The sequence below is a fragment of the Pholcus phalangioides genome, unplaced genomic scaffold (genome assembly GCF_987345545.1).
Source record: "Pholcus phalangioides strain wild (caught in Gottingen) unplaced genomic scaffold, Ppha-v1.0 ptg000010l_1, whole genome shotgun sequence".
Classification (NCBI taxonomy): Eukaryota; Metazoa; Arthropoda; class Arachnida; order Araneae; family Pholcidae; genus Pholcus; species Pholcus phalangioides.
Genome location: NW_028301603.1, coordinates 9,844,987 through 9,870,527, shown reverse-complemented (window position 1 = coordinate 9,870,527; position 25,541 = coordinate 9,844,987). Strand labels below are relative to the sequence as shown.

General features: G+C 37.7%; 1 protein-coding gene across 1 annotated transcript; it reads right to left on the bottom strand.

Moving 5' to 3' along the window:
* Positions 1–219: 219 nt before the first annotated feature.
* LOC149080874 (uncharacterized) lies at positions 220–25,539 on the bottom strand. Its single transcript, XM_089237395.1, has 22 exons — positions 25,421–25,539; positions 25,053–25,276; positions 22,443–22,562; positions 21,678–21,797; positions 20,208–20,324; positions 19,908–20,024; positions 16,502–16,627; positions 16,267–16,374; positions 15,391–15,513; positions 15,141–15,275; positions 13,595–13,747; positions 13,322–13,453; positions 11,426–11,655; positions 11,186–11,247; positions 8,550–8,725; positions 8,188–8,382; positions 7,297–7,440; positions 7,126–7,195; positions 6,971–7,026; positions 4,782–4,878; positions 4,623–4,689; positions 220–531 (listed from the first exon to the last, which is right to left on the bottom strand). The coding sequence occupies exons 1-22, from the start codon at positions 25,537–25,539 to the stop codon at positions 472–474; spliced, it is 2,751 nt and encodes a 916-aa protein (XP_089093521.1). The 3' UTR covers positions 220–471.
* Between the last annotated feature and the right edge of the window lie 2 nt (positions 25,540–25,541).

The following is a 25,541-nucleotide window of genomic DNA, read 5'->3' as shown; positions in this document are numbered from 1 at the left end:
CATATAGCTTAGCTCACTCTACTTAAAGTGCAACTGAGTTTCTGTAAAAAGAATAGGCTTGGTGTTTAGTCTGTATTGAAGATCACACAAAAGGTGTTAGAGAAAGTTAACTGCTAGTTTTTTGTATCCTGAAACTTTGACAGTGACTTGTGTATCAACATCGAAAGTGTGGTTAGAAATTTTACACTATTTCAGAGAAAAAACAAAACACTTTTTGATGGAGATCAATGATAAAAGAAATGATAATTTTTATATGAAGACACTATTCATGTACATAATGAATTTTTTTTTATACCCCATGAAACCGTTCAAAATAAACCATATGTAACAAATTTTTTTTTCTTTCAAAATCACAGATGATCAGCCGGATGACTAAAACAATAATGAAAAACGTCTTTTGTTGACTATTCAGCGGGTAGTCTTGATTTTAGCAAGTTCATTGTAGTCTCCGTTGAAAGTCTAACAAATTCTTTAATGATTAGATTCTTGATTCTTGGCTAGTGGTCTCGATGTTGATAATACTCTCTCACTCTGTATGCATAATCCACGTAATTACGATGACGAAAAAAGAAAATGTTATACAACATGTTACTGATGAATATCAATTTAAGTGGAGTTTTAAAATTTTCACAACATTGGAAAATTATCTGTTAAGAAAAATGGCCACTCAACCCTTTTCATTAAAGTTGGAAAGTTTCCTAATAACATCCTTGCTGTTCTTACAAGAGCCTCTGATAGCGAAAATTACTTTGAAGGGGAACTTTTTTTTTTTTTTTTGCTTATTCAAATTTACAAATACACTGGTGTAAGAAATTAAGAGAATTTGCAGACTTGGTTGATTATCTCTAGAACTACTGTACCGATTTTAATGAAATTTGATATGTACATACATTGATACAAAACAAATAACCATTCAATAATTGTAATACACATGCATGATCGTGCGTAACACTCGGAGTCGGAAACAGCGGTTGCAGAATAAACAAAAAAAATGGGTTAATAGGGGGTATGGTCCCCTCTTACAGATATACAAAGGTCTCGCAGCGTGATTTCATACGTGAAATAAGGCAGTTTATCATTTCCTGTGGCAATTGGTCCCACTCGTTCAGCAACGCTGTTTTCATTCCCTGGATGGTTCCCGGAGGGGGGTTGCGAGTTGCAATTTCCCTCCCGAGAGCGTCCCAGACATGCTCTATAGGGTTAAGGTCTGGTTGGCCAATCCATCCGGCGAATATCATCACTCTCTAGAAAATCGTCGAGCAGAAGAGCTCTATGTGGCCTCGCGTTATCGTCCATTAAAAGAACTCAGGGCCAACTGCACCCCTGAAAAGGTGAACATAGGGCTCCAAGACCTCATCCCTATACCTCACACCCACAGAGTAAGAATAATATAGAGCGCGCGCGAGGGGTTACAATGTGAAGCAAAGATCCGGAGTCACGTGACTCCGGTCAAAAGGCTGGTCAGGGAATCTCGCTGGCAATGCTTTCCTTATGGCTATTCGTATGACGACCTACACGCGCTGTCTTATTTTTGATTAGAATGGTCAACACTTGCGCAGCTTTCGGATGTTCTGAACGGTTTAGGAAAGAAGGACCAGTATCCTTTCACAAGGGAATAATTTTTTGCTTATTCCCCTTCTTATAAATTAAAAATTGGAATATTAAATTGACGATTCAATGGATTTCTGACGTAGTCTCAGTTTTTAACGATTCCATGTTGGATTTAATTCAATTAAAGTTCCAAGTTTTGGTAAAATTCAAATGTCATGAGCCATTATTAAATGTTTCAATAGAATTTTTCGTAATAAATGATTGAAGTAATGAGTTTTATTAACTTTTAACTGAAATATACGTCTCCGCAAGATTTGGCGAGCTAGTGAGTTTAATCGAGTTTCGCTCAACTTGAAGAAAATATGCTTTTCAGAATGAGGAATTTACGGCAAATATTTTATTTAAATAGAATTTAATGAAAACTCACCCTCTAGACAATGGCAGTTTTGCATAAAAATGTATAACTACCTCTAAAAATAGTATTTTTACCTCTCTTCACGCTTGAGATAAAACTATTACAGAAAAGAAATTTTTTTATTGATTAATTTCTGTTTGTTGTATGTGAAATTGCCCTCAAATAAGAAAAATCAATTAATTAATTAATTTTCAGTCAATATCTTTATTAGGACCATCTGAGTTAAGATCTGAAGTCACTATGTGTATCTCAGATGTTAACTTGAAGAAAGAATCATTCTAAAAACTACTTAATGCAAGTAAACTACTAGTACTAACTAGTACTACTTAAACTACTAAAAAAAATGAAGATTCACATATGTATACTTCTGAAGTGAAGAGATTACACATATGTCACATGTGAAATACATTTACGTATTCTAAATTATTACATATATACGCTACACGAAATTTCATTTCTTATAATTTAGAAAAGTACTGACGATGAGGTTTTGCAATTTTCTTGAAAAATTCATTTTATTCCTGAAATATTATGTAAGTGTTTAAATTTTTGTGTGATAAGGTTATAAAAGGTTTTTCAAGAATGTTGGAAATGAAACTTTTACTTATTACTTGAATATTTCATGACTGAATATGATACGAGTGTGAATGTGTTACATTACATAACATAATATGATGCATTATAATGATATAATATATGATGCAAAATAAATCTATGATTAAAGTAATTTTAATGATCTTGGAAGATAATTTTTATGTTTTAATAACCCCCAGTTAAAATAAATTTTCGAAATTAAAAGTGACAAAGTGAATGAGAAGAAAATATTTAAAAATATAAATGAAATAGGTTGTATATATAAGAGATAGGTTATATATAATAAGATTTAAAAACTCAAAAGTCTTAAATTATTAGGAATTATCCCTTTTGGAAAATAAAATAATTTCGTTTTTCAATATTTGTTTATATTATATAGAATTGATTTTTTTTTTCGAATCCCACATTCCCTAAATATTTTACAAAAGAATGAATGAAATTCATTGAACAAATGAAGGAAAGTTTTCATCAACTCGATCGAGTCAAATTTCGTTACAGCAATATCCTAGCATTAACACGAAATCACTATGTTCTGTGAAAACGAGCCAAATGTAATAGCGCAGAACCTGTTCTTCCCCCGACAATACTGCTCATCTTTTCTTCACGTTCGACAAGTTTCATGAATAGCGTGCGCGGTCTATTTATATCTTTAGTCTATGCTCACACCAGTCACAGTGCCTCTTTCAAAGACATGGAGAGGTGTGCGGCCATCCAACATAATGCCTGCCCAGACCATTAAACCTCCTCCGCCATGATGGTCGTTTTCGCGGACATTGGTAGCGGGTCCCTGGTTCTCTCCATATGAACGTACGGCGAGAATCGGTGCTTAGGCTGAACCGGGACTCATCAATGAAGAGAACGGTCGCCCATTGATCCATACTCCAATCTCTATGCTCCATGATAAACGGGTTCTCCTGTCCGTAGAAGTGAGCGGGACGCAAACAGCAGGTCTTCTTGCAAACAACCCTCTCTCATGAAGTCTTTTGGAAACAGTCACCCTTGATACATGGGTTCCTGTGGCTGCATACAAGTCATGAGAGAACTGAGAAGCTGTAGCACTCCTGTTACGCCTCGCTATAATCGACAAATGGCGATCTTCTCTGGCCGTCGTGGCTCTTGGACGACCTTGCCCAGGCTTTCTCTCGATGGATCCGGTATCCTGGAACTGTTTCTATAAGTTACACACGACGCTGGGCGTTAAATTGAACTCTCTATAAATCTGGACTTGAGATTGGCCTGCTTCCAGCCTCCCCACAATTCGCCACCTCATTCCATCATCTAAACGTTGGTGGTTACTCATTTTTACTGTTACAATTTGAAATTAACCGATTGCTGCAAAATAACACCAAGAAATTCGCCGAGGTGTGCTAGCGAACGAAATGCGTCTTAACTTATGCGCGCTTATAAAGTCTGTTTCTCTACTGGCTCCGCCTACACACACGTGTACGCTTACGTATTTGACGTACAAGATTTGCATTTTTGTCTAGAAGCAGTGGTTTTACGTTCAGTTCTTTTCATGAAATTCGATTAAATATGCAAATTCTCTTAATTTATTTAGTGTACATAATCATATATAAATTGCTATATATATGGGTCTCAAGACTATTCTGTTTGGTAGTAAAGTAGTTAGCATATCAAGGTTTGGTTTGCTAGGTCTGGGTTTGAATTCCTGTGTGAAAAGCAATTAAGAATTCACATTGGTCTTGTTTTGATGCTTAAATTGCTCCCAATCACAAATAGGTTCTACTAAGCTGTTGACTTTGCTTATTGGTGATTAGGGAGGTAAAGGGGGAATTTTTCTCTTGCACTATGATAAACCTATTTCTGATTTATTGTGCAGTGTAAGTTCACAGAACAGCTCTCATGTGTGAATTAAGTGACAGTCGTGCAGCAGACATGGTTTCAAGACCAGGATTTGTTAGGAAACTCAGATTGTTTCACTCTTCATTTCGACATGCAAAGAATCAAAACCTTGTAAGAGTAGAGTGACACTTGTACTGATGCCTGCTGTTCGGATTGCTGTTCAGAATTTATTTTTTAAACTTTGGCAAAATATACTTACCAATTCAGTTGCTCTTCTACCAGCTGGCAGATCATCACTGTATTGACTGTCAAGCTTTCTCTTCAATCTGAGAGTTTATATATCAAAAATTTGTAAAATTTGTTTGGTTTAATCATTTTGCACTTGACAAAAACCTTATTTATAATGATTAGTTCTTACCTCTTGTACCTCCAAACACCAAAAACCGAGACAAAGATCAGCAAAGCTCCAAAAACACAGCCCAAAGCAATAGCCACTTTTCGGAAATGTTCAGATTCTGTATCAATAAATAATTCTTTGAACTTGATAAAATCTCACACTTTACAGCATGAACATGCATGTTTTAATTTCGAACACTTGAGCTTTTACCATTTGAATTCTAAACAATTTCACTTTCAGTGGCACAGTACTAAGCTCACTGGATCATTTGCTAGTTTTTCCTTTATTGAGAGGATATGCTGAATATCATTCAACCAGTGTGTACTTCCAGCGCTGACTTACGGAGCTGAAACATGGACACAAAGATTGCAGACAGTTTAAAGGAGCATAAGATGTATGCTGGACATTATCATGAGATCAGAAACTAATCTCTTGGATACGGAGCCAAATGTAGTTTTATGACGTCATGGGAAGGCAGTAGCGGCCCCAGAATTTGCGAGGCTCTAGAAAAATCACCGTCGTACCTGTTGCAACTTTGTTTTAACTCTACTGCTATTTTGCTGCGATGTTTACAAACCATTATTTTTTTATTCTGCATTAGTTCATAATTTTTGGACGTGAAAACGCGGTATCACGAAGAAAGTTCCAACCTCAAGAAGTAAAGACTTGGGGACTCGGCCTTTATTCGTACTAGTGTCCCTGGCACGAACATTCTGAATTGGTTTCGCTAAAATTTTAAAGGTTCGAGAAGGCATCACCATACAAGAGTGATCGGATCCGAAAGCTGTCTGGAGTCAAATGTACCTAGTACAGGGGCCGACCGGTGCAATTGCATCGGTCTCACTGCCACTGTCTTATGCGATCACCAATCGCCTCGGTAGGTTTGATAAATTTCTCAACATTTATCACTTTTACCGGCGATTATGCATAACCCTTTTAGACCCTGTATGCACAAACGTGCGGGTTGCTTCTTTTCACCTTACATATTCTTTTTTAACCTCAGGGATGTTCAGCCCAAATTTCAAGAATTGTGCATTATCGTTGAAATTAAAGCTGAAGTCCCTGAGGTTAAAAAAAAAAAAAATCTACAGAAAAAAAGAACCCCCCTTCCCAATGCCGTCTTAACGCTCCACCCGAGAGTGGTCCTGAAATCTCAAGAGTAGAGAGGGCCCTCACGAAAATGAGATCTAGTTAAAATTTTCTAGATAGGATTTCAGAAAACCACTTGGCCCGGAGGCCCATGATGCTCTTAAGACTGCCCTTCCCCAGGGCCGTAGCGTTCTTTCTCGGGGGCAGTCTTTTCTTGGAGTCTCCTTGAAATGGTTGTGCTCAGAAAAAGGAGGAGCTACAAGTGCCCCCCCCCCCATTCGGCTCGTTGTTCTCGCCGCCCAAGTTGCCTCAGAATAGTTACGGGCCTGCTCAAATTGCAGGGCCCGGTGCTTTAGCTGGTGTTTGCCTGCCCCTTCTGTTTCTTAGTACTGGGTCTGAAAGGGATAATTTCAAATGAAGTTCATGAGTTTTATAAATATGAAAGAAATCATACGGAAATATCACTTTTTAATTTAACCACTTTTATTATCAGTTTAGCCCGTACGTGATGCGTGCACTCTACGTATTTTACTATAAAATGCAATTAAAATAAGTATGAAAAAGATAGATCCTTTGTGATGAGTATCCTGCATAAATATGTGACGTTTTGCTTTTTTAATGTTTTTAAATCTCAATTAAATCAAACAAGTTTGGTTTTTATGCTTTTTTACAAGTTAAATAGCAGTAATCGCATTCTAGAAGTTTTTCCGACTTCTTCGTCCCTTAATATCCAACGATGAGGTGTGGGGGGGGATGGGGGGACGCGCGATCACCACACCAAGAGTCTGATAATATGGTAGAATGAATCTGTCCCGTATTTTACGGGACAGTAATGACTAGCAAAAAATGCCTCCTCTGACACACTCTAGATTCGCGCCTGGGGGGCACTAGATCTGAGACCGGCCCTGACCTAGTATATACAACTAAACTTCTTTTCTGAAGGCCCTATTTTACAAACTAGCGATGTACGCACACCTTCCAGAGTAGCTTGATTTGCTTTATCATAGTCACTGTGCAAAATAGCCCCTTTTATTCATCGAACAGGAAAGAGTCAGTAGAAGGAAAATAAAATATCTTTCTGTTCTATCTGACCAACCAGAGTTACAAAACTCCCAACTCACCATGAATTCTCTCCCGTTTGTCTCTGCAGGTGAATCCTGTATACCCGTCATGACAGCTTGAAAAGAAAAACCACAAACTTATGTAGAAAAATGCGAATTAATTAACTCAATTATTATTTTTTTGTTTAGTTATTATCGATAATGGATACACATACCGGCAAATCGAGACGTGATCATCAGCTTCTATGCAGTCGCCATGAACACATGGGTTAGGATCACACAGTTCTGAAAAGGATTATTTCCAAAAAAAATATTCTCAATCTGAAGAGAAAATATTTTGAAGTCTCGAAAGAGCTATTTTGTTCCGTTGCTTAAATTACACTCACTTGCACAGCCGTGCTCTTTCGGACTCATCGTTTCGTTGTATTTCTTGTACCCTTTCTTGCACGCGCAATCGTAGCTGCCTTCGTTGTTGACGCATTTCGTCGTGTTCTTGCAATCGCTCAACCCCTCGATACATTCGTTGACGTCTTTGCACGGTTGGGAAAGAAAAATTAAAGAGTCAAGCTGTAAATAGATAAAGTAATTCTTCTAATAAAAGCTCATTACAAGAAATCACTTTAGGGGGGGGGGTGTTAACGCATGGGTCTACCTGGGCACGGCGTTGGTGTATGGCTACCCTCATGTTAATGAAGCCAAAATCAAGTTTTTAGTATGAAACACAATTTATGTAATTAATAAATTTAATAATTTAAATCGGGTTGGCTTTCACAACAGGTTTGGTAAAGGGTCGTAGAGCACCTCTTTGCCCTGGGACTTATACACGGCCGTCTCCGGAGAACTATAGGTGCCCAGCTTTGTTCACCGCTTTTTTTTTTCAAATCAATATATTTTTCAGATGTGCATTTGTAATGAAGTTGTATCATATATATTTTTCTAAATACAGACTGCAATTGTTAAAATATGGACCAATAGATTTTATTTTAGTCGCGAAATTCTTAGCAAAAACCTCTCGTGAATGCTGTGCACCCAATCGCCATAGTTCGCATCTGTCACTAGAGCCCTGAAGGCTTCCTGTTGTAATGGAGGCAGCTCCCCTCCTTCAGCCGGGAAGTAATAGCCAACAAATTCGCATACTTATTTCCGAAAATAATTATCATGGAGGATCAAACGAAGTCCAAATTTCAGTCAGTTTTCTTCGACCACTTGTTAATCCACTTGCTAACAAGATATTCAAACAGGATCTCGGTGAAGATATTGCTTTTGTGTATACTCACCATTGCAAATATCGATCAGGACTTCGCCATTAAAGAGCGGGATGCTGGAGCCTTTGACGGCTTTGTACCCATTCCCGCAGGTACACACGAAACCCGTGCTCTGTTCCGATTTCTTTGCGCAGTTCATGTTCTTGCCGCAGTACTTGTTGCGAATCACGTTGTCGTCTGTACAAGGGTCTGTCCTATGCGGCAACACTGCCAGTTGAGAAATGAAAGGAAGAACAAACTATATATTAGAAGTATAAATTGATCGCTGCAATCTATAACAATTTCAAATGTTACATCCCATGGATTTGGGCTTGCATTAGGATAGAGCAAAATCATCACAAAGGCCTAATACGTATATAGGCTATTAACTTCACCTCGTGGAGCTTTCTTGGACAAAATGAGTCGAGGTGGTATAAGGCACTCATTGGATTCACTTTGTCCTGGTGGTGATATACAATTGTCTTTCTTTATCAGTCGACTAAGCTCTTCTGTGGATGGAGTCGATTCGAACTGCATTTCGATGGTGCAGTTCAAGACTTTACCTCGGCTCCTGTAATGATCGTAATCCAAGGTTTACGTGAGTAAGTTGAGGTCGAAACACTTCACTCTGACGTGACTATTACGTGACTGTGAATTCTGATTCGTGGAAATTCTATGACGGTGAAATTACGTGACGTTAAATTCTCACGTTACAGAATTTCTACGAATCAGAATTCACTACGTCTCTGACATGACGTGAAATCACGTCACGGCAGTGTAGTGTGTTTCGGCCTTCAGTTTCCTCAGTGGAACTCAACCTGAAGTAAAAAACAAAAAATCCAATGAGTAGAGTAACTATATGAGACCCATACCTCTCTTTGTAATTTCGGCTGTCCCAACTTTAAAAAAATAACAGACTCGTCGTATTGAAAACATTTTGTACAGTAAAACCCGTCTTCAACGGAATCACAAGGAACCGAGATCTTTTTCCGTCGAACACAGATTTCCGCTTAATAAAGGTTCAATTGGTAAAATGTGTAAAATTGTGTCATTCGTGTGTGATTAAAATAAAATTAAAATAAATTAATTGAAAATAAAGAGAGAGAAAGAAAGGTAATAATTTAAAAATAGATAAATAATTACTCTATAATTACTAAATACTGTATTTAGGTTTTGACAGCATCTGTATAAAATTTCGACCTACACTATTTTTCTTCTAAAATAACGACATTTAACGTTCTCCTTAACTTCCTCAAAAATTTTCAATTATATCAATACCTGTCGTGCCAGGTTCAGTTAACATTATCGTCTATGTTTATGACAGTATCAGGGCCGTAACCAAGAATTATGTGAGAAGGAACATGATTTTGCCGCCCCTACCGCTGTAAAATTCGATGGTTTTATAACGGTGTTTTTGTTTCCCACCTAAAATTTGTCACCCCCTCCTCCCTAAATTTTGCCACCAGGGCCACGACCACCTAGATAACCTAGATAGATAGGTTATATAGGAGGTCGTGCCAGGGCAGTTGCCCCCTTTGTCTCTAATTAAATTCCGGCCCTGCTCAGCCTTGCGATCACGGAATGCAAACAGCTTGCGTAAAATTTTATGTCTTGCATATCATTTGGAAATTCAAACCTTACACTGATTCCTCCCGTGGGCCTGCTTTTCCGAAAAATTTTGTTACAATTTCAGAAAGCAACTGCTTTACTACACATGGCTTATCAAAACCACAGCTTCAAGTACGGATACGGTTTTTGCTAAGCTAAGGATGGATGATGTAGAACTCACATTTGCAAGCATGGATTGCTTAAAAAATTTCGGTGGAGCACTTTAACATATTGTATGATCTATTGTTCTAAATGACCGCATATTATTTCCTGTAGGCTTACTCTTAGACCGGCGATTTTCTCGTTGGAAATGAAAACAAATACAAAAAGGAAATTAGAAATCGAGAAATCTCTCGTTGCCGGTCTTTTACGTCTCCGCGCTGAATCACGAGAAATCTCGTGAGCGGTCGCTTAAGTGTTATGTTAATCTACAACAGTTTGTGTAGTACAATATTTTATTTCCCGATGTAGGCGGTTTTTCAAGAATTTCAGCGATGATTGGCTACTTTTCTTATCGATGGCAACTTTTTTTGGCGACGATTAGCAAATAACCGTATTTTGGATCTCGATTTCTCGTATTTTAGTCAAGTAAATATGGTCAGCCTAACAATGAAGATCCTCTTCTTGCTAGTGCGTTAAAGAGATATGCTAATCATTATTGAAAGGGTGGCTACATTTCAATATGATGAAACAGGGACATCTGGCAAATTCTTGTTACAAACTTAAACATTTCTTGTATGTGTCTAACTTTACTCATAGTTAGAAAAACTGGTGGCAGATGGCAGCACTACACATAACAAGCATTACACAGAAACAAACTTTACGTCAGGTTGCACTACACGTACACGCATATTCCCGCATGTACCGATTCGTTGGGGGTTCCGCAGGGGGGGGGGAGGGGTGCATGTGTGGTGTAGCAGTAGTAGGTAGGGCTTCCAAAAAATGGCTCGGGGAATCCATGATGTTCTTAAGTCAGCCACCTCGTTGGGCAATTTGCCTGTTGTGGCGTTGTATTTATTTGTATGTTTGTGTGTGTGTTCCCGACCAAATTATTTTCTTTCTAGACGATTTAAAAATCGGCAGGGACGCTGTAATACAGGGCCGTCATTTCAACTTTTTCCGGGGGGGGGGGCAAAACACGTGTACTCAATGTATGTATATTTTTATGGGCATCTTTTTATCAGCCACCTCGTTGGGCATTTTGCCTGTTGTGGCGTTGTATTTGTATATATATATTTGTGTATATATATATATATATATACCATTTTTAGTATATTTTCAAAAGCCAGGGGGGGGGGAAACGACCCCCCCCCTAAATGACGGGCCTGCTGTAACATCTGGAAAATCCAATCATTGACACAGTTTCGGAACTTTCGAGCTGTTTTTCTACTAAAATGACGACGTGAAAATGGAATTTCCTTACTGGCAAGAAATAACGTCCACTCGCTTGAACTTGCTGCCGCTGTTCGAATAAATAGACTGGGCCTGGAAAAAAAAAATGGGTTAGTTGAGAGAGAAAAGAGTTAATTCATATAATTCATGTAATGTGTACGTATGCGGTTGAGAGTTTTTCATCTGAACTCAACAACACACTCTAACTTTATTCACTTTTGAAATGGTCGAGTCGTTTCGTATTCGATTTTTCCCGTTGACAGATACTCACCGCTTCATTCAGGTCCTCCTTGATTCGTTGAATATCGATTGATGGCGCCAAAGATTCTTCGTTCTCTTCATCTGTGGAAGTCATCGGAATGTACGGGCGGTCGTTCCGTCTTGGTGGCATTACGACCATCCTCTTATGGATCCGAATCTTATCTCTCACCTGCTTGTTAGGTTTTTCCCTAGCGTATGTTTCCTTCCAGATTGGTATATACCCGGTATAGGAATCGGCAACTGGGAAAAGATATTAGAGAACTAATATGGAGAAGCGAAATCGTATAGAGTAGGAGACTTTAACCCGTGGATTAATATTGAAATTATATTACAATAGTAATACAGACTACACACATTGAGATAGCGAAGAATATACATTATGTCATAAACTAGAGCGAATCCAGCAAGAGTCACACTAGTTTCGAAATCAGTAGCTTCTATCAGAGTACGAAAAAAATCATGATTTTTTTATTGAAATTGATTGTGCTTATTAATTAAAACAAATCTTGTTAATTGTTAACAATGCATATTCTCATACCACCTACCGCTTATTTTTCACCCAATCTCTCAAACATAATTAATGAATGAACTGATTATTAGTAAACGGAAAATTCTGTGTTTATGTAACTCGAAAGGTCGTTGAGCTCAAATTAACTTCATGGATTAACATCGCAGAGAAAAGTGCTTTTATTCACGAGGGCTCCCCGACTCTTTAAAGTGAACTCTTGACGGCAACTCAGTATCACACACGTGATGCAGGTATCTCAATTCACTCAAGGATCATTCAGCATCAACTAAATGAAAAACATTCTGTTGACAAGATCGTTTCTTGCGCAGTATTGATGCATGCATTTATTATGATGTGTTTCTGACTTGCACGATATGTTGCTCAATAATTTAAGCATTTTTATTCTTTCACAGATTTCATGAGTTTTGGTAAAAAAAACAAGCAAACATTAGACTTTTTCACTTTTCGTACTAATATTTCAAGTCCAACGGTTTTTTTTATGTCGGTACAATATTATTTTAAATCGCCAATTACGAACAGAATTCAAGGCTTTCTACTGTACAAAAACTATTTTCTTTGTTTTTTTTATCAGGGGAAACTTAGTGCCCCATTCTGATGCATTGAACATACTTAACGCAGTTATATCTATATAAGTGTAGCTCCCTATATTTTTCTGAAATATTTTCCATGCATAAAATCTAGAAATAGAACAGCTACCTTTCTCTGCACTGTATCTGAGGATCGTAGGTTCAAATCTATATCCACCAGATCTTGCATATTTCTGGAATTCCCTTGAAAACCACATTTCACTAACATGCATACCACACCAGGTTATTTTTACTTCAATATCATTGAAGCTAAATAAAGGAAAATTTAAATTTTGCGATTTAAATCAATGATTTTTAACCGTGATTTAAATCACGGTTTTTTTTTGAAAATCATTGATTTAAATCACAAAATTTAAAATTTCCTTTATTTAGCTTCAATGATATAGCGCGAGGGTACGCCTATTTAAATCAGCCTGATTTAAATAGGCGTACCCTCGCGCCCTTATGTACCCTAAGACAGTTGAAACTTCCTTGAGAACACGAATATTTTTTTTTGTTGAGCAAGTTTAATTTTGTTGTTTGGCCTTTCTGGGGGGGGGGGGTGCCCAACCCCTATATTCCCATGTGTGGCCCGTGGAGCTTTACAAATTTATTTATGTGGCCCTTCGGTGCAAAAGGTTAAAGACCCCCCTAGTATAGAGCTTTTCTTGGGGACACTTTTATATTTCAGGTAGGTTAACAGAGATATAGCTTCCCGGTTTTTTTTTTTGAAATATTCTATTTCCCATTTCTTTGACCTTTATTATGGTAAAGGATTAAGAGAGCCCCTCATATTTTTCGATACACTCACCCAATTTGGAGCATATTTTGTTCTCGTCGAAGTTCAACATTGGTGGACACTTGCACAGACCTTCCACAGATGCGTCGCACACGGCCAAGCGATCTGCGCAGTTCTTGCGGTTTTCTTCGATATCACAAACATCTAGAAGAAAATAAGAAAAAAAATATTTTATTGGTATTAAAATATTGATCCCCGATACTTATCCTTGTGGCCATCTTTGATTAATCTTTAAACATGGATTTGGTATCACTTCATAAGCTACTGACAAAAAGACATTCTCACCTCTACAAAAACCTTTCCCATCTTTCGTTTGATGGCGTCCTTGGCAGTAACATTCATATCCGTCAGCGTGCATAATGTTATCAATGTTTCTGCAGGCCGCGTTCAGTCTTGAACAGATTTTCTCGCCACCGCCCTCTGTGCACATCAATCTTCCTGGAAGCACGAAAATTTTGAAAAATCACACGAAATATATTTAAACCGAACGTCAAATTAACTATTGCGATACATACACAAAATACGCGTTGCACCAAGAACTTTCTTAACCTTTTTGTGTTCCGTGAACTCTTTGTGCCAATAATTTGAAAGGCCAGGGAGCCCCCCCCGCCCCCATCCCTTTGCAGAGAAGATGAAAGTTACGGACTCCTTTACAGAATTAAAGGAACAATATTCCGCATTCAGTAATGTAGAGACAGTTGATTATTTTCTCATTCAAGCTCACGGAACCCCTGAAACTGCTTCGATTTTTAAGTAAATTGGAGTTATCGTGTGCAGTTTTGAGTTCCGTTTTCTGCGATTTCCCAACGTCGAGGCATGAAAGTGAGCTGGTCTTTCATTCGAAAAAAGTCACTCCGCAGAGTGCAGGCAGACCTTTAACATGATATTTACATGACATAACAATCGAAGCACCTACCATTTTCGCTTCAAAATATGGAAGACAGATTAAAATCTAAGCATTTACCATCTTCACTTCAAAATAAGGCAGATGGCAACACCAGCAAGAACACGAGCACTTCTCTGGCAACATAAACTGTGTCATGTTGCATATAACTATGCACAGTTATGTTGTCAAAATTGCGCTTGTTTCGTGTTCTTGCTGGTGTTGCCATCTGACTTATTTTGAAGTGAAGATGGTAAATTCTTGGATTTTCATGTTATGTAAGTATCGTGTTGTGGATCTGCCTGCTCTCTGCCGAGAAACTTTTTTGAATGGGGGACTGGAAATGAGCATTAAATGAGAGGGGCGTCTGCGGTTTCTTGACCTTTACTTAAGGGAGTCTGCGACATGTAAAGTATACTTAATGATTTTTTTTTACCCTTCGTATCGTTGCAAGTGAGTTACCAAAAGAGCGTTATCTTTTCGAAACATTATCGTCGATTCTTCTTACTACGTTTACCAGTGTTTTTCAATTAGTACTTACCGGAGGACGCCCTTTCGGTCGAGTAACCCTCGCGCGCTCTTTATGAAAGCAGAAGCTTCTGCCAACTACTTCTGCTGTCTGTCAAAAAAAAGTTATTATAGCCTTGCTTAGTTTCTCACCCACGCAGAAAAGCATCACTTGATTCCATTTTTCTCGATAATAAGAAAGCGCTAAAAACAATCTCACGATATTTTCATTCCAGTTTATGCTGATTTGTGAAGCATGTGAAGTAAACCTCTGAATATATCTGGCAATACTGGTACACAACCTTTTGAAAACCCACTGTGTCTCAAACTAACCCTTTATTCGGGAGGCTTCATTAAATTAAGCATCACTTCATTATTTTTTTTAACGAAACCAGTAAAAGGTATCTCACGTCAACCATCATTTCCATTTCTGAAACTTACTTTCGCAGGTGACATTGTCTTTCGAGAACTTGTACCTTCCTCCGCACTTGCATCTGAATCCATTCTGAAAGTCGACCTCACAATCGATATTACTTGGGCACAAGTCTTTAGGAACTTTCCCAACCGTACACTTATCTGAACATACGTGGGGGATATAAAGAAAGATAAATTAAGAGAAATATAAAATAAGATGGTATAGAAATGTTAGTTATTTCAATTCTTTACATCATTCATGAAATGCTTTGTTTACCGATGCAAGTTCCCTTGATTATAGTGTAGGCTGGAGGACAAACGCATTTTTGATTTCCATCATTGTCTTTGTAGCAAGTTCCCGCTCCACAGTTTCTGTTGCAGGTAACCCCAGGTTTAATGTCTGAAAGATAAATAACATACTAATAATATAACTTTCACTGCTCGCTACTTCAAATTTCTCAATAAATTAATCAAGACACAATTATTCGCTTCAGGCTCCTAAAAAAAATTGCTTCCACCACTTAACGGGAAGAAGAAAGTACTGCATAACTTGGGTAACCCACGTGGCCATTATTTTACGGGACAGAATTGGACGGCGGAAATATCTACCTTGTTTACACCACTGTTCCGCGATCAGATACGAAAATGAAGATATCGTAGAGTTACGCAAATTATCGTAGAGGCTGAAGCAACGTTATTGACTGTGTGGAAAAAATTACGAAAAAAATCGTGTAATCGCGGAATAGCGGTGCATTTGCAAAATATGCTGTCCGGATTTTGACCCGTCGGGATTATGAACGGAACCGCTACAAGGCATATCCTCGGGGAGAGTGGTGCTGGCACGGCTCCGTCCCTGGGGTCTCTGAACGATTCTTATAATTTTTGTATTTTTTCACACTATAAATTCACTATAGAGAGGGCCCCATGAAAAATCCGAGGCTTCAGGAGAGGGGAGGGACATGCTACAAGGTGTTAAGAAATCCCCGCTATAAAACTTCAATCGTTCTTGAATTTTTGGAACGACAAAAATTGAAATAATGATGTAAAAATAACCGGAACAATATTGTTTCAATATCTAAACAAGAAGATCAAACCAATCCAAAAGCGTTATAAAACGGTTTCTCGCTGTGATGTACTTTAATGAATCACGTACCACATTTCGTTCCGTTTGATACGATGCCGACTTTACACTCACACGTTTGGGTACGTTCATCACACAATTGCTCACACTGCTGCGGCCCAGGTACTGCACAGATGTCGACTGAAATCATAGCAAAATTCATTGTCATTACGAACGGGATATTCGAAAAACAACTGAGACAGTGCATTAACTGTCACGTACAATCAATTTTTCTTATTAATTTTGAAAAAAAAATACGAGTCATTACTCTTCTGGCACTTTTTCCCATTGAAGAAATATCCATCATTGCAGACACATAACGTAATGCCTGGAGAGTCAAAATTCTCTTCACAGAAACTGTTTTCCCCACACTCTATACTTTTACAGAAATCCGCTGCAAAAACAAAAGAGTTAACATAGAAATAGTATGAAAGTACAATATCAGCAATTATTCTTACTTCGTATATTAACATAGGAATATATCGTTCTTTCGTCCCACTGTCAGAGTGCTATGAAAAGGGACAAGTTAAAGCACCAGCTTTTTTACTGACAAATTTTACAATATTAAAGCAAAAAAAAAAAAAAAACCCAATGTGATTTATCAAGGACCCCCGAAATGAGTGAACTTCCTCATGTGGGTCCCGTCCCTCGCCGGGACCCTTGCTGCATCTTTCCCCTCCCCCCCCAGTGAGATTCACGAAAATTTTTTATTTGTATTTGTTTTACCAACAAATAAAATCTAGGGCCCCCAACCAAGGACCCGGGACCAAATTCACATATTTTTAGGGGACTGGATTTATCCCGGGCTTCCGGTGTTGCAAATTTTACAGAGTTAACAAAAAAAAACAATAAGATTCATCCGGGGGCCTCCCGAAATAAAACCTGTCAACTTCCACATTCCCTCCCCCCCCTCCCCGACTTGGAGGCTTGTTGGACATCCCTTCGGAAGGGCCACGAAAAATTCTCACTTGTATTAATTTTACCAGCAAATCAAATCCAGGGCCCCCCAACCAAGCACCCGGGACCCGATTATCATATGTTTAGTGGGGGGTCCCAGACTAGATTCATCTCGGGCTTCTACTGTAACAAATTTTACTGTGTTAAACAACAAAAAAGAATTAGACTCATCCAGGGCTCCCCGAAATGAGACCTGCCATTTTACGGGGCATTGTACAGTCACCATTCCCAATGAAGGTATCTGTACAATGCCCCCCCCCCCCCGGGTACCCAGGCCCTGTGATATATACATACCTCTTGGTACATAGACATAACTTGGTCCCGATGGTTCAAACGCTTTCCGACATGTTCAGGAGTTAAATGAAAAGCTGACCCCCAAAATCGTAACCGATTTCTGTTGCATAGAAACGGGCATGTTTCGAGTTTGTTATTTTATATTGTGACCGTGAACAGTGATGTAGAGCGCCACGGACCAAAAACTATTTATTTAAGGGCCTACATCTCTTTCATCATGGAGATCACTATTGTCGTGATCACTATGAAAGACTGTTAAGGGAAGTCCCTTAGCCTATTACAGATCAAAGATTTTTAAAAAAAATTTTTTCCCCCCAGGAAAGGGTGTGATTTAGATCATACTTCATTAAAATTCTTGCTTAAAAATATTTTTTACCATAGATACCCTTTCGCACACTCAGTCATGACACGTAGAATCGATTATATTCTATATATGGAAATAATGATGTATTATATATCATTATTTTCATGGAAATTTTCACTTCCAAAAAATTTTTTCTAATCCCTTTTCTCTCTCTCTTTTGATCAATTTATCTTCACAAATTTATCTCTTGCACTTGAGAATTTGCTTTTCTTCCATTTTTTTCTAATAGAAAATTCTTCACTATCTTTTGTACTTTTTCTAAACCCGTGATGTATATTGATTATGTGCCAATAAATAGGTTCCAGTTGGCAATGTGTTGTCATTTTTCAAATACAGGGTGATTATAAAAAAACTATCCCGGCATATGGGCCCCTAACTATCATACGATTCACAGAAACTGAATGAAATTTTGGCATAAGGTATTTTGATGTATGTGCTCAAGAATGATATGGAAAACAACAGTGTCACTCTAACAGTTACGGTTACAGTGAGAAAATATCAAATGGCAACACCAAGTTTTTTGTATTGGAATGTGATCTCCATTGTGAAAAACACTAAATAGCGTTCGAACGGCAACTGTAGCATGAAAATCACCGGCGGTAGATAGGCTAAAAGTGAGGACAGAGAAGCAGCATAAAATAAAGCATTTTATTGTGTTTCCACATGAACTTGTGGAGGACTAATCAGGCTGGGATCTCAGCCGAAAACGAATGAAACGAACATTAATGCTCTGGTGCACGGCAAAGTCCTTTTTACTTTTTCCTTGCCTAGCTCCGGGCATTTTCGTGCTACAGGTGCCATTCCAACGCTATTTAGTGTTTTTCAGTATGGAGATCGCATTCCAATACAAAAAACTTGGTGTTGCCATTTGATATTTTCGAAATTTTCTCACTGTAACCGTAACTGTTAGAGTGACACTGTTGTTTTCCATATCATTCTTGAGCGCATACCTCAAAATACCTTAAGCCAAAATTTCATTCAGTTTCTGTGAATGGTATGATAGTTAGGGGCCCATATGTCGGGATAGTTTTTTTATAATCACCCCGTATATGAATGATATATAATTTCGAAGTTCCATATGTTATTTACATTATATATTAATAATGCCCTTTTATGAATTTCAGAATTATACAATTAAATTGCTTCATAAAATCCCATGTATATTCTTTTCCACTCCAGAAAAAAATTTAATTTTTACATTTTCTGTATCTAAATACATATTGACTAAATATGAGAATAAATAAGTTCCAAATGAGAGTATATTATCATTTTTTTCAGTTATTTGAATGATAAATTATTTCAATGATCAATATATTATTTTTACATTATACATTGCAAAAACCAATATTAGAATGCCTACTTATGCATTTCATGGTGGTACGACTATTTTGTTTCAACAAAACACATATTTCCATTTATTCACTCTGGAAAAAATCATTTTTCCCATCTTATGTACTTATTCTATATTCAAGGTATATATATATATTGACTATATGCGAATAAATAGGTTCCAAGTGACATTATCTTATCATTTTTCAAATACTTGAATGATAAATACTTTTAATATGATCTATATATTATTTACATTATACGTTGCAAAAACCTATATTAAAATGCCCTCTTATGCATTTCATACCGGTAAATTATTTTGTTTCAACAAAAAACATTTATTTCCATTCCTACTTTGGAAAAAAATTTTACATCTTATGTACATAAAATATGAAAATCTACTGGTCAACACCAGGGCCGTCCTAACAGCGCATTGGGCTTATCATCATTACCGGTTGAAATGATATTTTGGAGACCCTACATAGCTCGAAGACTACCATTTTCATTCTTACTCTTGAAAATCGTATTACCAGATCTCATTATCACGAGCCCCTTCGGTCCCCACCTCCTTCCCACTATATATGCTTATGGCTTTCAAGTCGTTCCCGAATGATAACCATACGATAAGACCGATCGAATTCATGAACCTGATCGACAGACACATTAAACATTTTGACAACATAAATACATGTACTATGCACAGAATAAAATAAGAAAAATGTGTACGTACGCGAGCAGATTCCATTACTATTCCTGGTGTAATATTCTCTACAGTGACATGTATTATTCTTGCACACCTCATTTTCCTTAACGCACTTGTTTGAAGAGAGCGGACATAAATCAATTTCTGCGATAGGATCAGGATGGCGAAGGAAAAACGTTCAAAGTTAAGAAAGAATACAGGAGATAAAAATAGAACAGAAACACGTCAATACTGTTAAATAATTTTTACACCTAACTTTATACTGCGCAACCACACGTATAAATCGCAGTAGATAATAACAGCCTTTCGGAAAAAATTGTATCTCACCTTCTGAGCAGTTTATTCCTTTGTGTGTTTCAAGGCACGAGCATTCATATTTCTTGTGCGTTATTTTCTTACACTTTCCATCGTTCAAACAAGGATTCGGCTTGCATGGGTCGACAGCTGAAAGAAGAGACACATAAAATATAACGTCGTTTTGGTTGCGTAGTTGATAAGCAAACGAATTCATGTTCATTCAAGAAAACGAACTTATCTCACTCTGATCAAATACAGTAGAACCTCCTCTGACGGCCACCTCCGAGCAACGGTCACATTTTCTTGGAACTGAACGCTTCCCATAGACTTAACGTTACAGGTAACCTCCGAAAACAACAGCCACTTTGGATATGCAGTCGGAAAAAAATGTGCGTATCATTATGAGAAAAATAATTTTCGAGTGAGATTATTCGCCCTGAACTTTATGAGGGGAACTACGTATGCTTTCTTTTCCTGGGTGTAAATGTTAGTTGGGTACATTGAAGGCAGTGGAGAGGGTAAAAGAGCCACTTAAGTGATCTTTAAATGTACCGCGGGTCGGGTCTAGGTCAATTCGTCGCGCTCAATTTGTCGCGGGACAATTCATCGCGTTCAATTTGTCGCCGCGTACTTCGTCGCGGTAAAAATTAAAGAATGACATCTCGACTCTGCAATAAACGAAAGCCTTCTCTCTCGAACAGCGAAAGAGAGGTAAAGAAAAGGCACGCTCAAGAAAACGATGTGTTGGCAGATTTATAATATTGGAATGCCAACACCTACGCACTCTCGCCGACTGCACCGCCACAGATTCATGCGAATAAGTGAAATGATATTGTAGAACTCATCAATTTTACAAGAGCAACAGAAATCATCCACCGATCGAAACAAATATTCGTCTAATTCAGTAGTCTAAGACATGAAAACAAAAGAAATTTGTCGTACCGTCAGTGCAGTTTTTTCCGGTATATCTCGATGGACACGTACAGTTATATGTTTCTAGTTCTGGCGAAGAGACGCACGTTCCTCCATTCTCGCAAGGATTCTGCTCACAAGGATCCACAACTGAATAGAAGAAAACGAAATTATAATTTTAAGGTTCGATCAAGGTGGGTTCACATGAGAATAACTGAAATGATATGGCAGAACTCATCAATTTTACAAGAGCAACAGAAATCATCCACTGATCGAAACAAATATTCGTCTAGATCAGTAGTAAGAAATGTTTTTAACAACTGGCTGTTGCGAAGATATATGTCGGAAAGAGAGAAAATTCAACTGCCCCTGCGGGGAATCGAACCCACGTCCTTTCACTTTCCGGGTGAACGCCCTAGATCACTATACTGCAGAGGCACCGAATCTCTCAATCTTTCCTTGGAGTTCGTGTACACTGAAATGGACCGTACATGGACGGCCGGACCAGACTTCCTATGGTAGCGGAGAGTGACGTCATCATTGTATAGGAGTAGTCTAACACATGAAAACAAAAGAAATTTGTCTTACCGTCAGTGCAGTTTTTTCCGGTATATCTCGGTGGACACGTACAGTTATATGTTTCTAGTTCTGGCGAAGAGACGCACGTTCCTCCATTCTCGCAAGGATTCTGCTCACAAGGATCCACAACTGAATAGAAGAAAACGGAATTACAATTTTAAGGTTCGATCTAGGTGGGTTCATGAGAATAACTGAAATGATATGGCAGAATTATAGTGACGGACTCGCGATGCGAGGATCCGGGTTCGAACCCCACAGTGGTGGTCGGCTGAAGTTGGTTTTCTGTGGTTCCCAACTTCAAGGCGCAAATGCGAGCCGATCTCCTTGTTAAAAAGTCTCGCCACAGAGAGCAACAGTCCTACAACGATAAATCATTCAATCATAACACTTCACTCATAGTTAAAAAAAAAAAAAAAACTGGTGGCAGATGGCAGCACTACACATAACAAACATTACACAGAAACAAACTTTACGTCAGGTTGCACTACACGTACACGCACATTCCCGCATGTACCGGTTCGTTGGGGGGTTCCGTGGGGGGGGTGCATTTGGGGTGTAGCAGTATTAGGTAGGGCCTCCAAAAAATGGCTCGGGGATCCATGATGTTCTTAAGTCAGCCACCTCGTTGGGCAATTTGCCTGTTGTGGCGTGTATTTGTATTTGTATTTAGAACTCATCAATTTTACAAGAGCAACAGAAATCTTCCAACGATCGAAACAAATATTCGTCTCGATCAGTAGTCTAACACATGAAGACAAAAGAAATTTGTCTTACCGTCAGTGCAGTTTCTTCCTGTATATCTTCGTGGACACGTACAGTTATATGTTTCTAGTTCTGGCGAAGAGACGCACGTTCCTCCATTCTCGCAAGGATTCTGCTCACAAGGATCCACAACTGAATAGAAGAAAACGGAATTATAATTTTAAGGTTCGATCCAGGTGGGTTCATGAGAATAACTGAAATGATATGGCAGAACTCATCAATTTTACAAGAGCAAGAGAAATGCTCCACCGATCGAAACAAATATTCGTCTAGATCAGTAGTCTAACACAGTGGTTCTCAACCTTTTTTTGCCCATGGCCTCTTTTTAAACCATTTCTCATTCCTGTGGCCCCTTTGCGACCATGATTAGTTTCCTATCTCCTCTCTCTCCCCCCCCCCCGTTTTCCCGTTAAAAGACAATTATTCGAATATTATTTGAAGTATATATATAAATATGTGTTTGAATTTAGTTAACTTTTAATTTATGAAAATTATTACAAAACAAAATAAACATAATACAACACAGTAAAAAAGTTAAATTATTTTCAATCAATGTAAACTTTGCGGTTGAAGACGGCGCAACGTCATCAAGTTACTGTACACGATGAAGTTTGAATTATTCACAAATTACTTTTTCTTGGGTAAACTTGAATTTGGGTAAATCAAAATTTCAAACTAATCCGAAATTATAAATAATCAGATTTCAAATAAAAAAAATTATCGGTTCATTGATTATAATTTCGATAAGATTAGATTTACGTTCATCGTGAAAATCTGATGTCTCGGTGGATGACAAGCTTTCTCCAAGTGGATTTTCGGTTCATAATGTGGCCTCTCTCTCGCAGGCGAAGGAAACAATGTGTGAGTTGGCTTAAACACAACACAATATTTCACATAACAGACACTACTATATATAATGTACAGGGTGCATAGGTAACAAGACGTATGGTATTTTACTGGCAAACTGCGTTCACCCTACAGGAATACTTTCAATTAGAAAAATTATCCAAATGTAGTACTCAGATATGCCATTCGTGTTGTGAGGGGTTGCAAAGTTATTATAATAAAAATGTTAACTTTTTATACATACACCGTGTGCTCAACAACTCAATTACAAAGTTGTTGCCGTGTCTCTCCTGATGCCAATAAATCCGTTTTATCCGCATTTAACGTTTTTTTTTTTTGCCTGCAAATAAATATTACTGTCAATCAGTGTCAATAAAATGACACTATATATAAATACATTTATCTCGAAACCTTACAATTATTGATAACACAAACTTATGACAAATGCTCTGATTTTTATGAGAAAAGAAGAAACTAAACTAACCTAAAGAAGAAACTTATCAGCTAGGAAGCATTAGGTCATAAAAATCAGAGCCCTGCTTCAGGGTTGGGTTTTTGACGTGACAAGTGTCAAAAACTGGTTTAAACCGTCAAAAACCTAAATGAATGCTTTGGGATGTTTCGAATAGAATAGGTATATAACTTAATGATGAGGCACTTTGATATTACAATGTTTCATTTTCAAACACTAATTTATTAAAATTGAAACAAAATATTAATTATAATTGGCGAATTTGAATTTGAGGTACAAAATGTCTAGAATAGATATATAATTAATAGTATGGTTCATTTTTACCACGTGGCATCCGATAACATGTAACTAATTTTGCGCATTTTTCTACACCTAAACGATTTCTAAGTTTTGAATGGACAAATCCAAAGTTAGAAAATACTCTTTCAATGGAGGCTGAGCTGGCGGGACTGGACAGCAAAAGCATTGCTAGTTTTATGAGTTCAGATGCAGGCTCAGCTGAAAAAGCATTCAATTTAGAAAGTCCATTCCACCAAATCACAGGGTTTGTCATTCTTCCTGCTGCACTGAAATAAGAAGGTGGAAAAGGAGTTTCTTCCGCTTCATATGAAATTAGCAATGGCAGACAACCGTTAATTTTCTCTGTTGCCCATGTGCGAGCCAAATCACTTTGCACATCAGTTAGTCCTTCACCTTTATATTTTGGGTGAAAATTATATGCCAAATAATGAAATGGTCTCACTGTTTGAAGAATATCCGATGCAACACTTCTTGGCTTGAGTTGGAATGAAAGATCTTTACACTGTTTGTATAAATTATAATTGTTGATTAAAATAACAATTCCTTTGTCAATGTCATTTTCGTGATCTTCTACTATTTTCTGAAAAAATGGCCTATTGTGTAAAAATGTTTCAAGACAAGTAAGTGTACTCTTCCATCAAGTATCACCAGGTAATTGGGGTTTTATTGACCCCATATGTTCATTAAGCCATCCCGAAGGCAAATGATGGTTTCTAAAGTATTTTTGTATTTTAACCACCTGTTTGAGCACAGCTTCATGTGTTAGATCTTGTCCGAGTAAGTTGAGCCAATGAGAAGAGCACCCATATTCTATTAAATTTTGGTCAATCTCATTAAGCAAAAGTTGCCTGGCTTTCTCCATTACTTTCGCATTATAAGTTACAACTGCCTTTACTTCACAAGAATATTTATCGTGGGCCAAACGTATAGAATTGTCAATTATTTGCTTGCGGTAATCTGCATTTTTCATAATAGCACCACAGCTTCAAGAAAATAGGATTTACCTTCAGAATGTATACATGTAGCTATGACTGGATCGTTATGAATATTGTTCCATCCATCTTCAATTAAAGTTACAGCTTTTCCACTGAGATTGTCTTTTGCAGTTTTCTCAACCTCTCTTGTAAGTTCATCAAGCAATGACTGAGCCAAAGCTTTTCTACTTGGGGTATTATAACCAGGTCGCAAAGCAGAAACTAGATCTTTGAAACTTGAATGTTCAACAACACTGAATGGGATATTATTGGCATAAAAAAACTTTGCCACTAATAAATCAATTTTTTTAGTTGTAGCAGAATTTGATTTCACAATGAAGTCATAAATTTTTTGCTTCTTTTTTTGAGTGAAAATTTCAGGTTCTGTTGATTCCAACAAAATAATAGGCTGCGAAGCAGTGGACTCTGTAGATGTTGATGTAGTTGCTTTTTGTACATCAGGTATTTGTTCAACATCATTGCCCCTTCCAATACACTGAGCTATATGGCTCTTCATCC

Excerpts from the sequence above, each read along its gene's own strand:
- LOC149080874 (XM_089237395.1), bottom strand. The coding sequence starts at position 25,539 with ATGAAGAGCCATATAGCTCAGTGTATTGGAAGGGGCAATGATGTTGAA. Across the intron at positions 13,748-15,140 it reads AGACAATGTCACCTGCGAAA|GAAGATTGATGTGCACAGAG; the intron begins GTAAGTTTCAGA and ends TCGTGCTTCCAG. Across the intron at positions 7,441-8,187 it reads CCTGATCGATATTTGCAATG|ACGTCAACGAATGTATCGAG; the intron begins GTGAGTATACAC and ends AACCGTGCAAAG.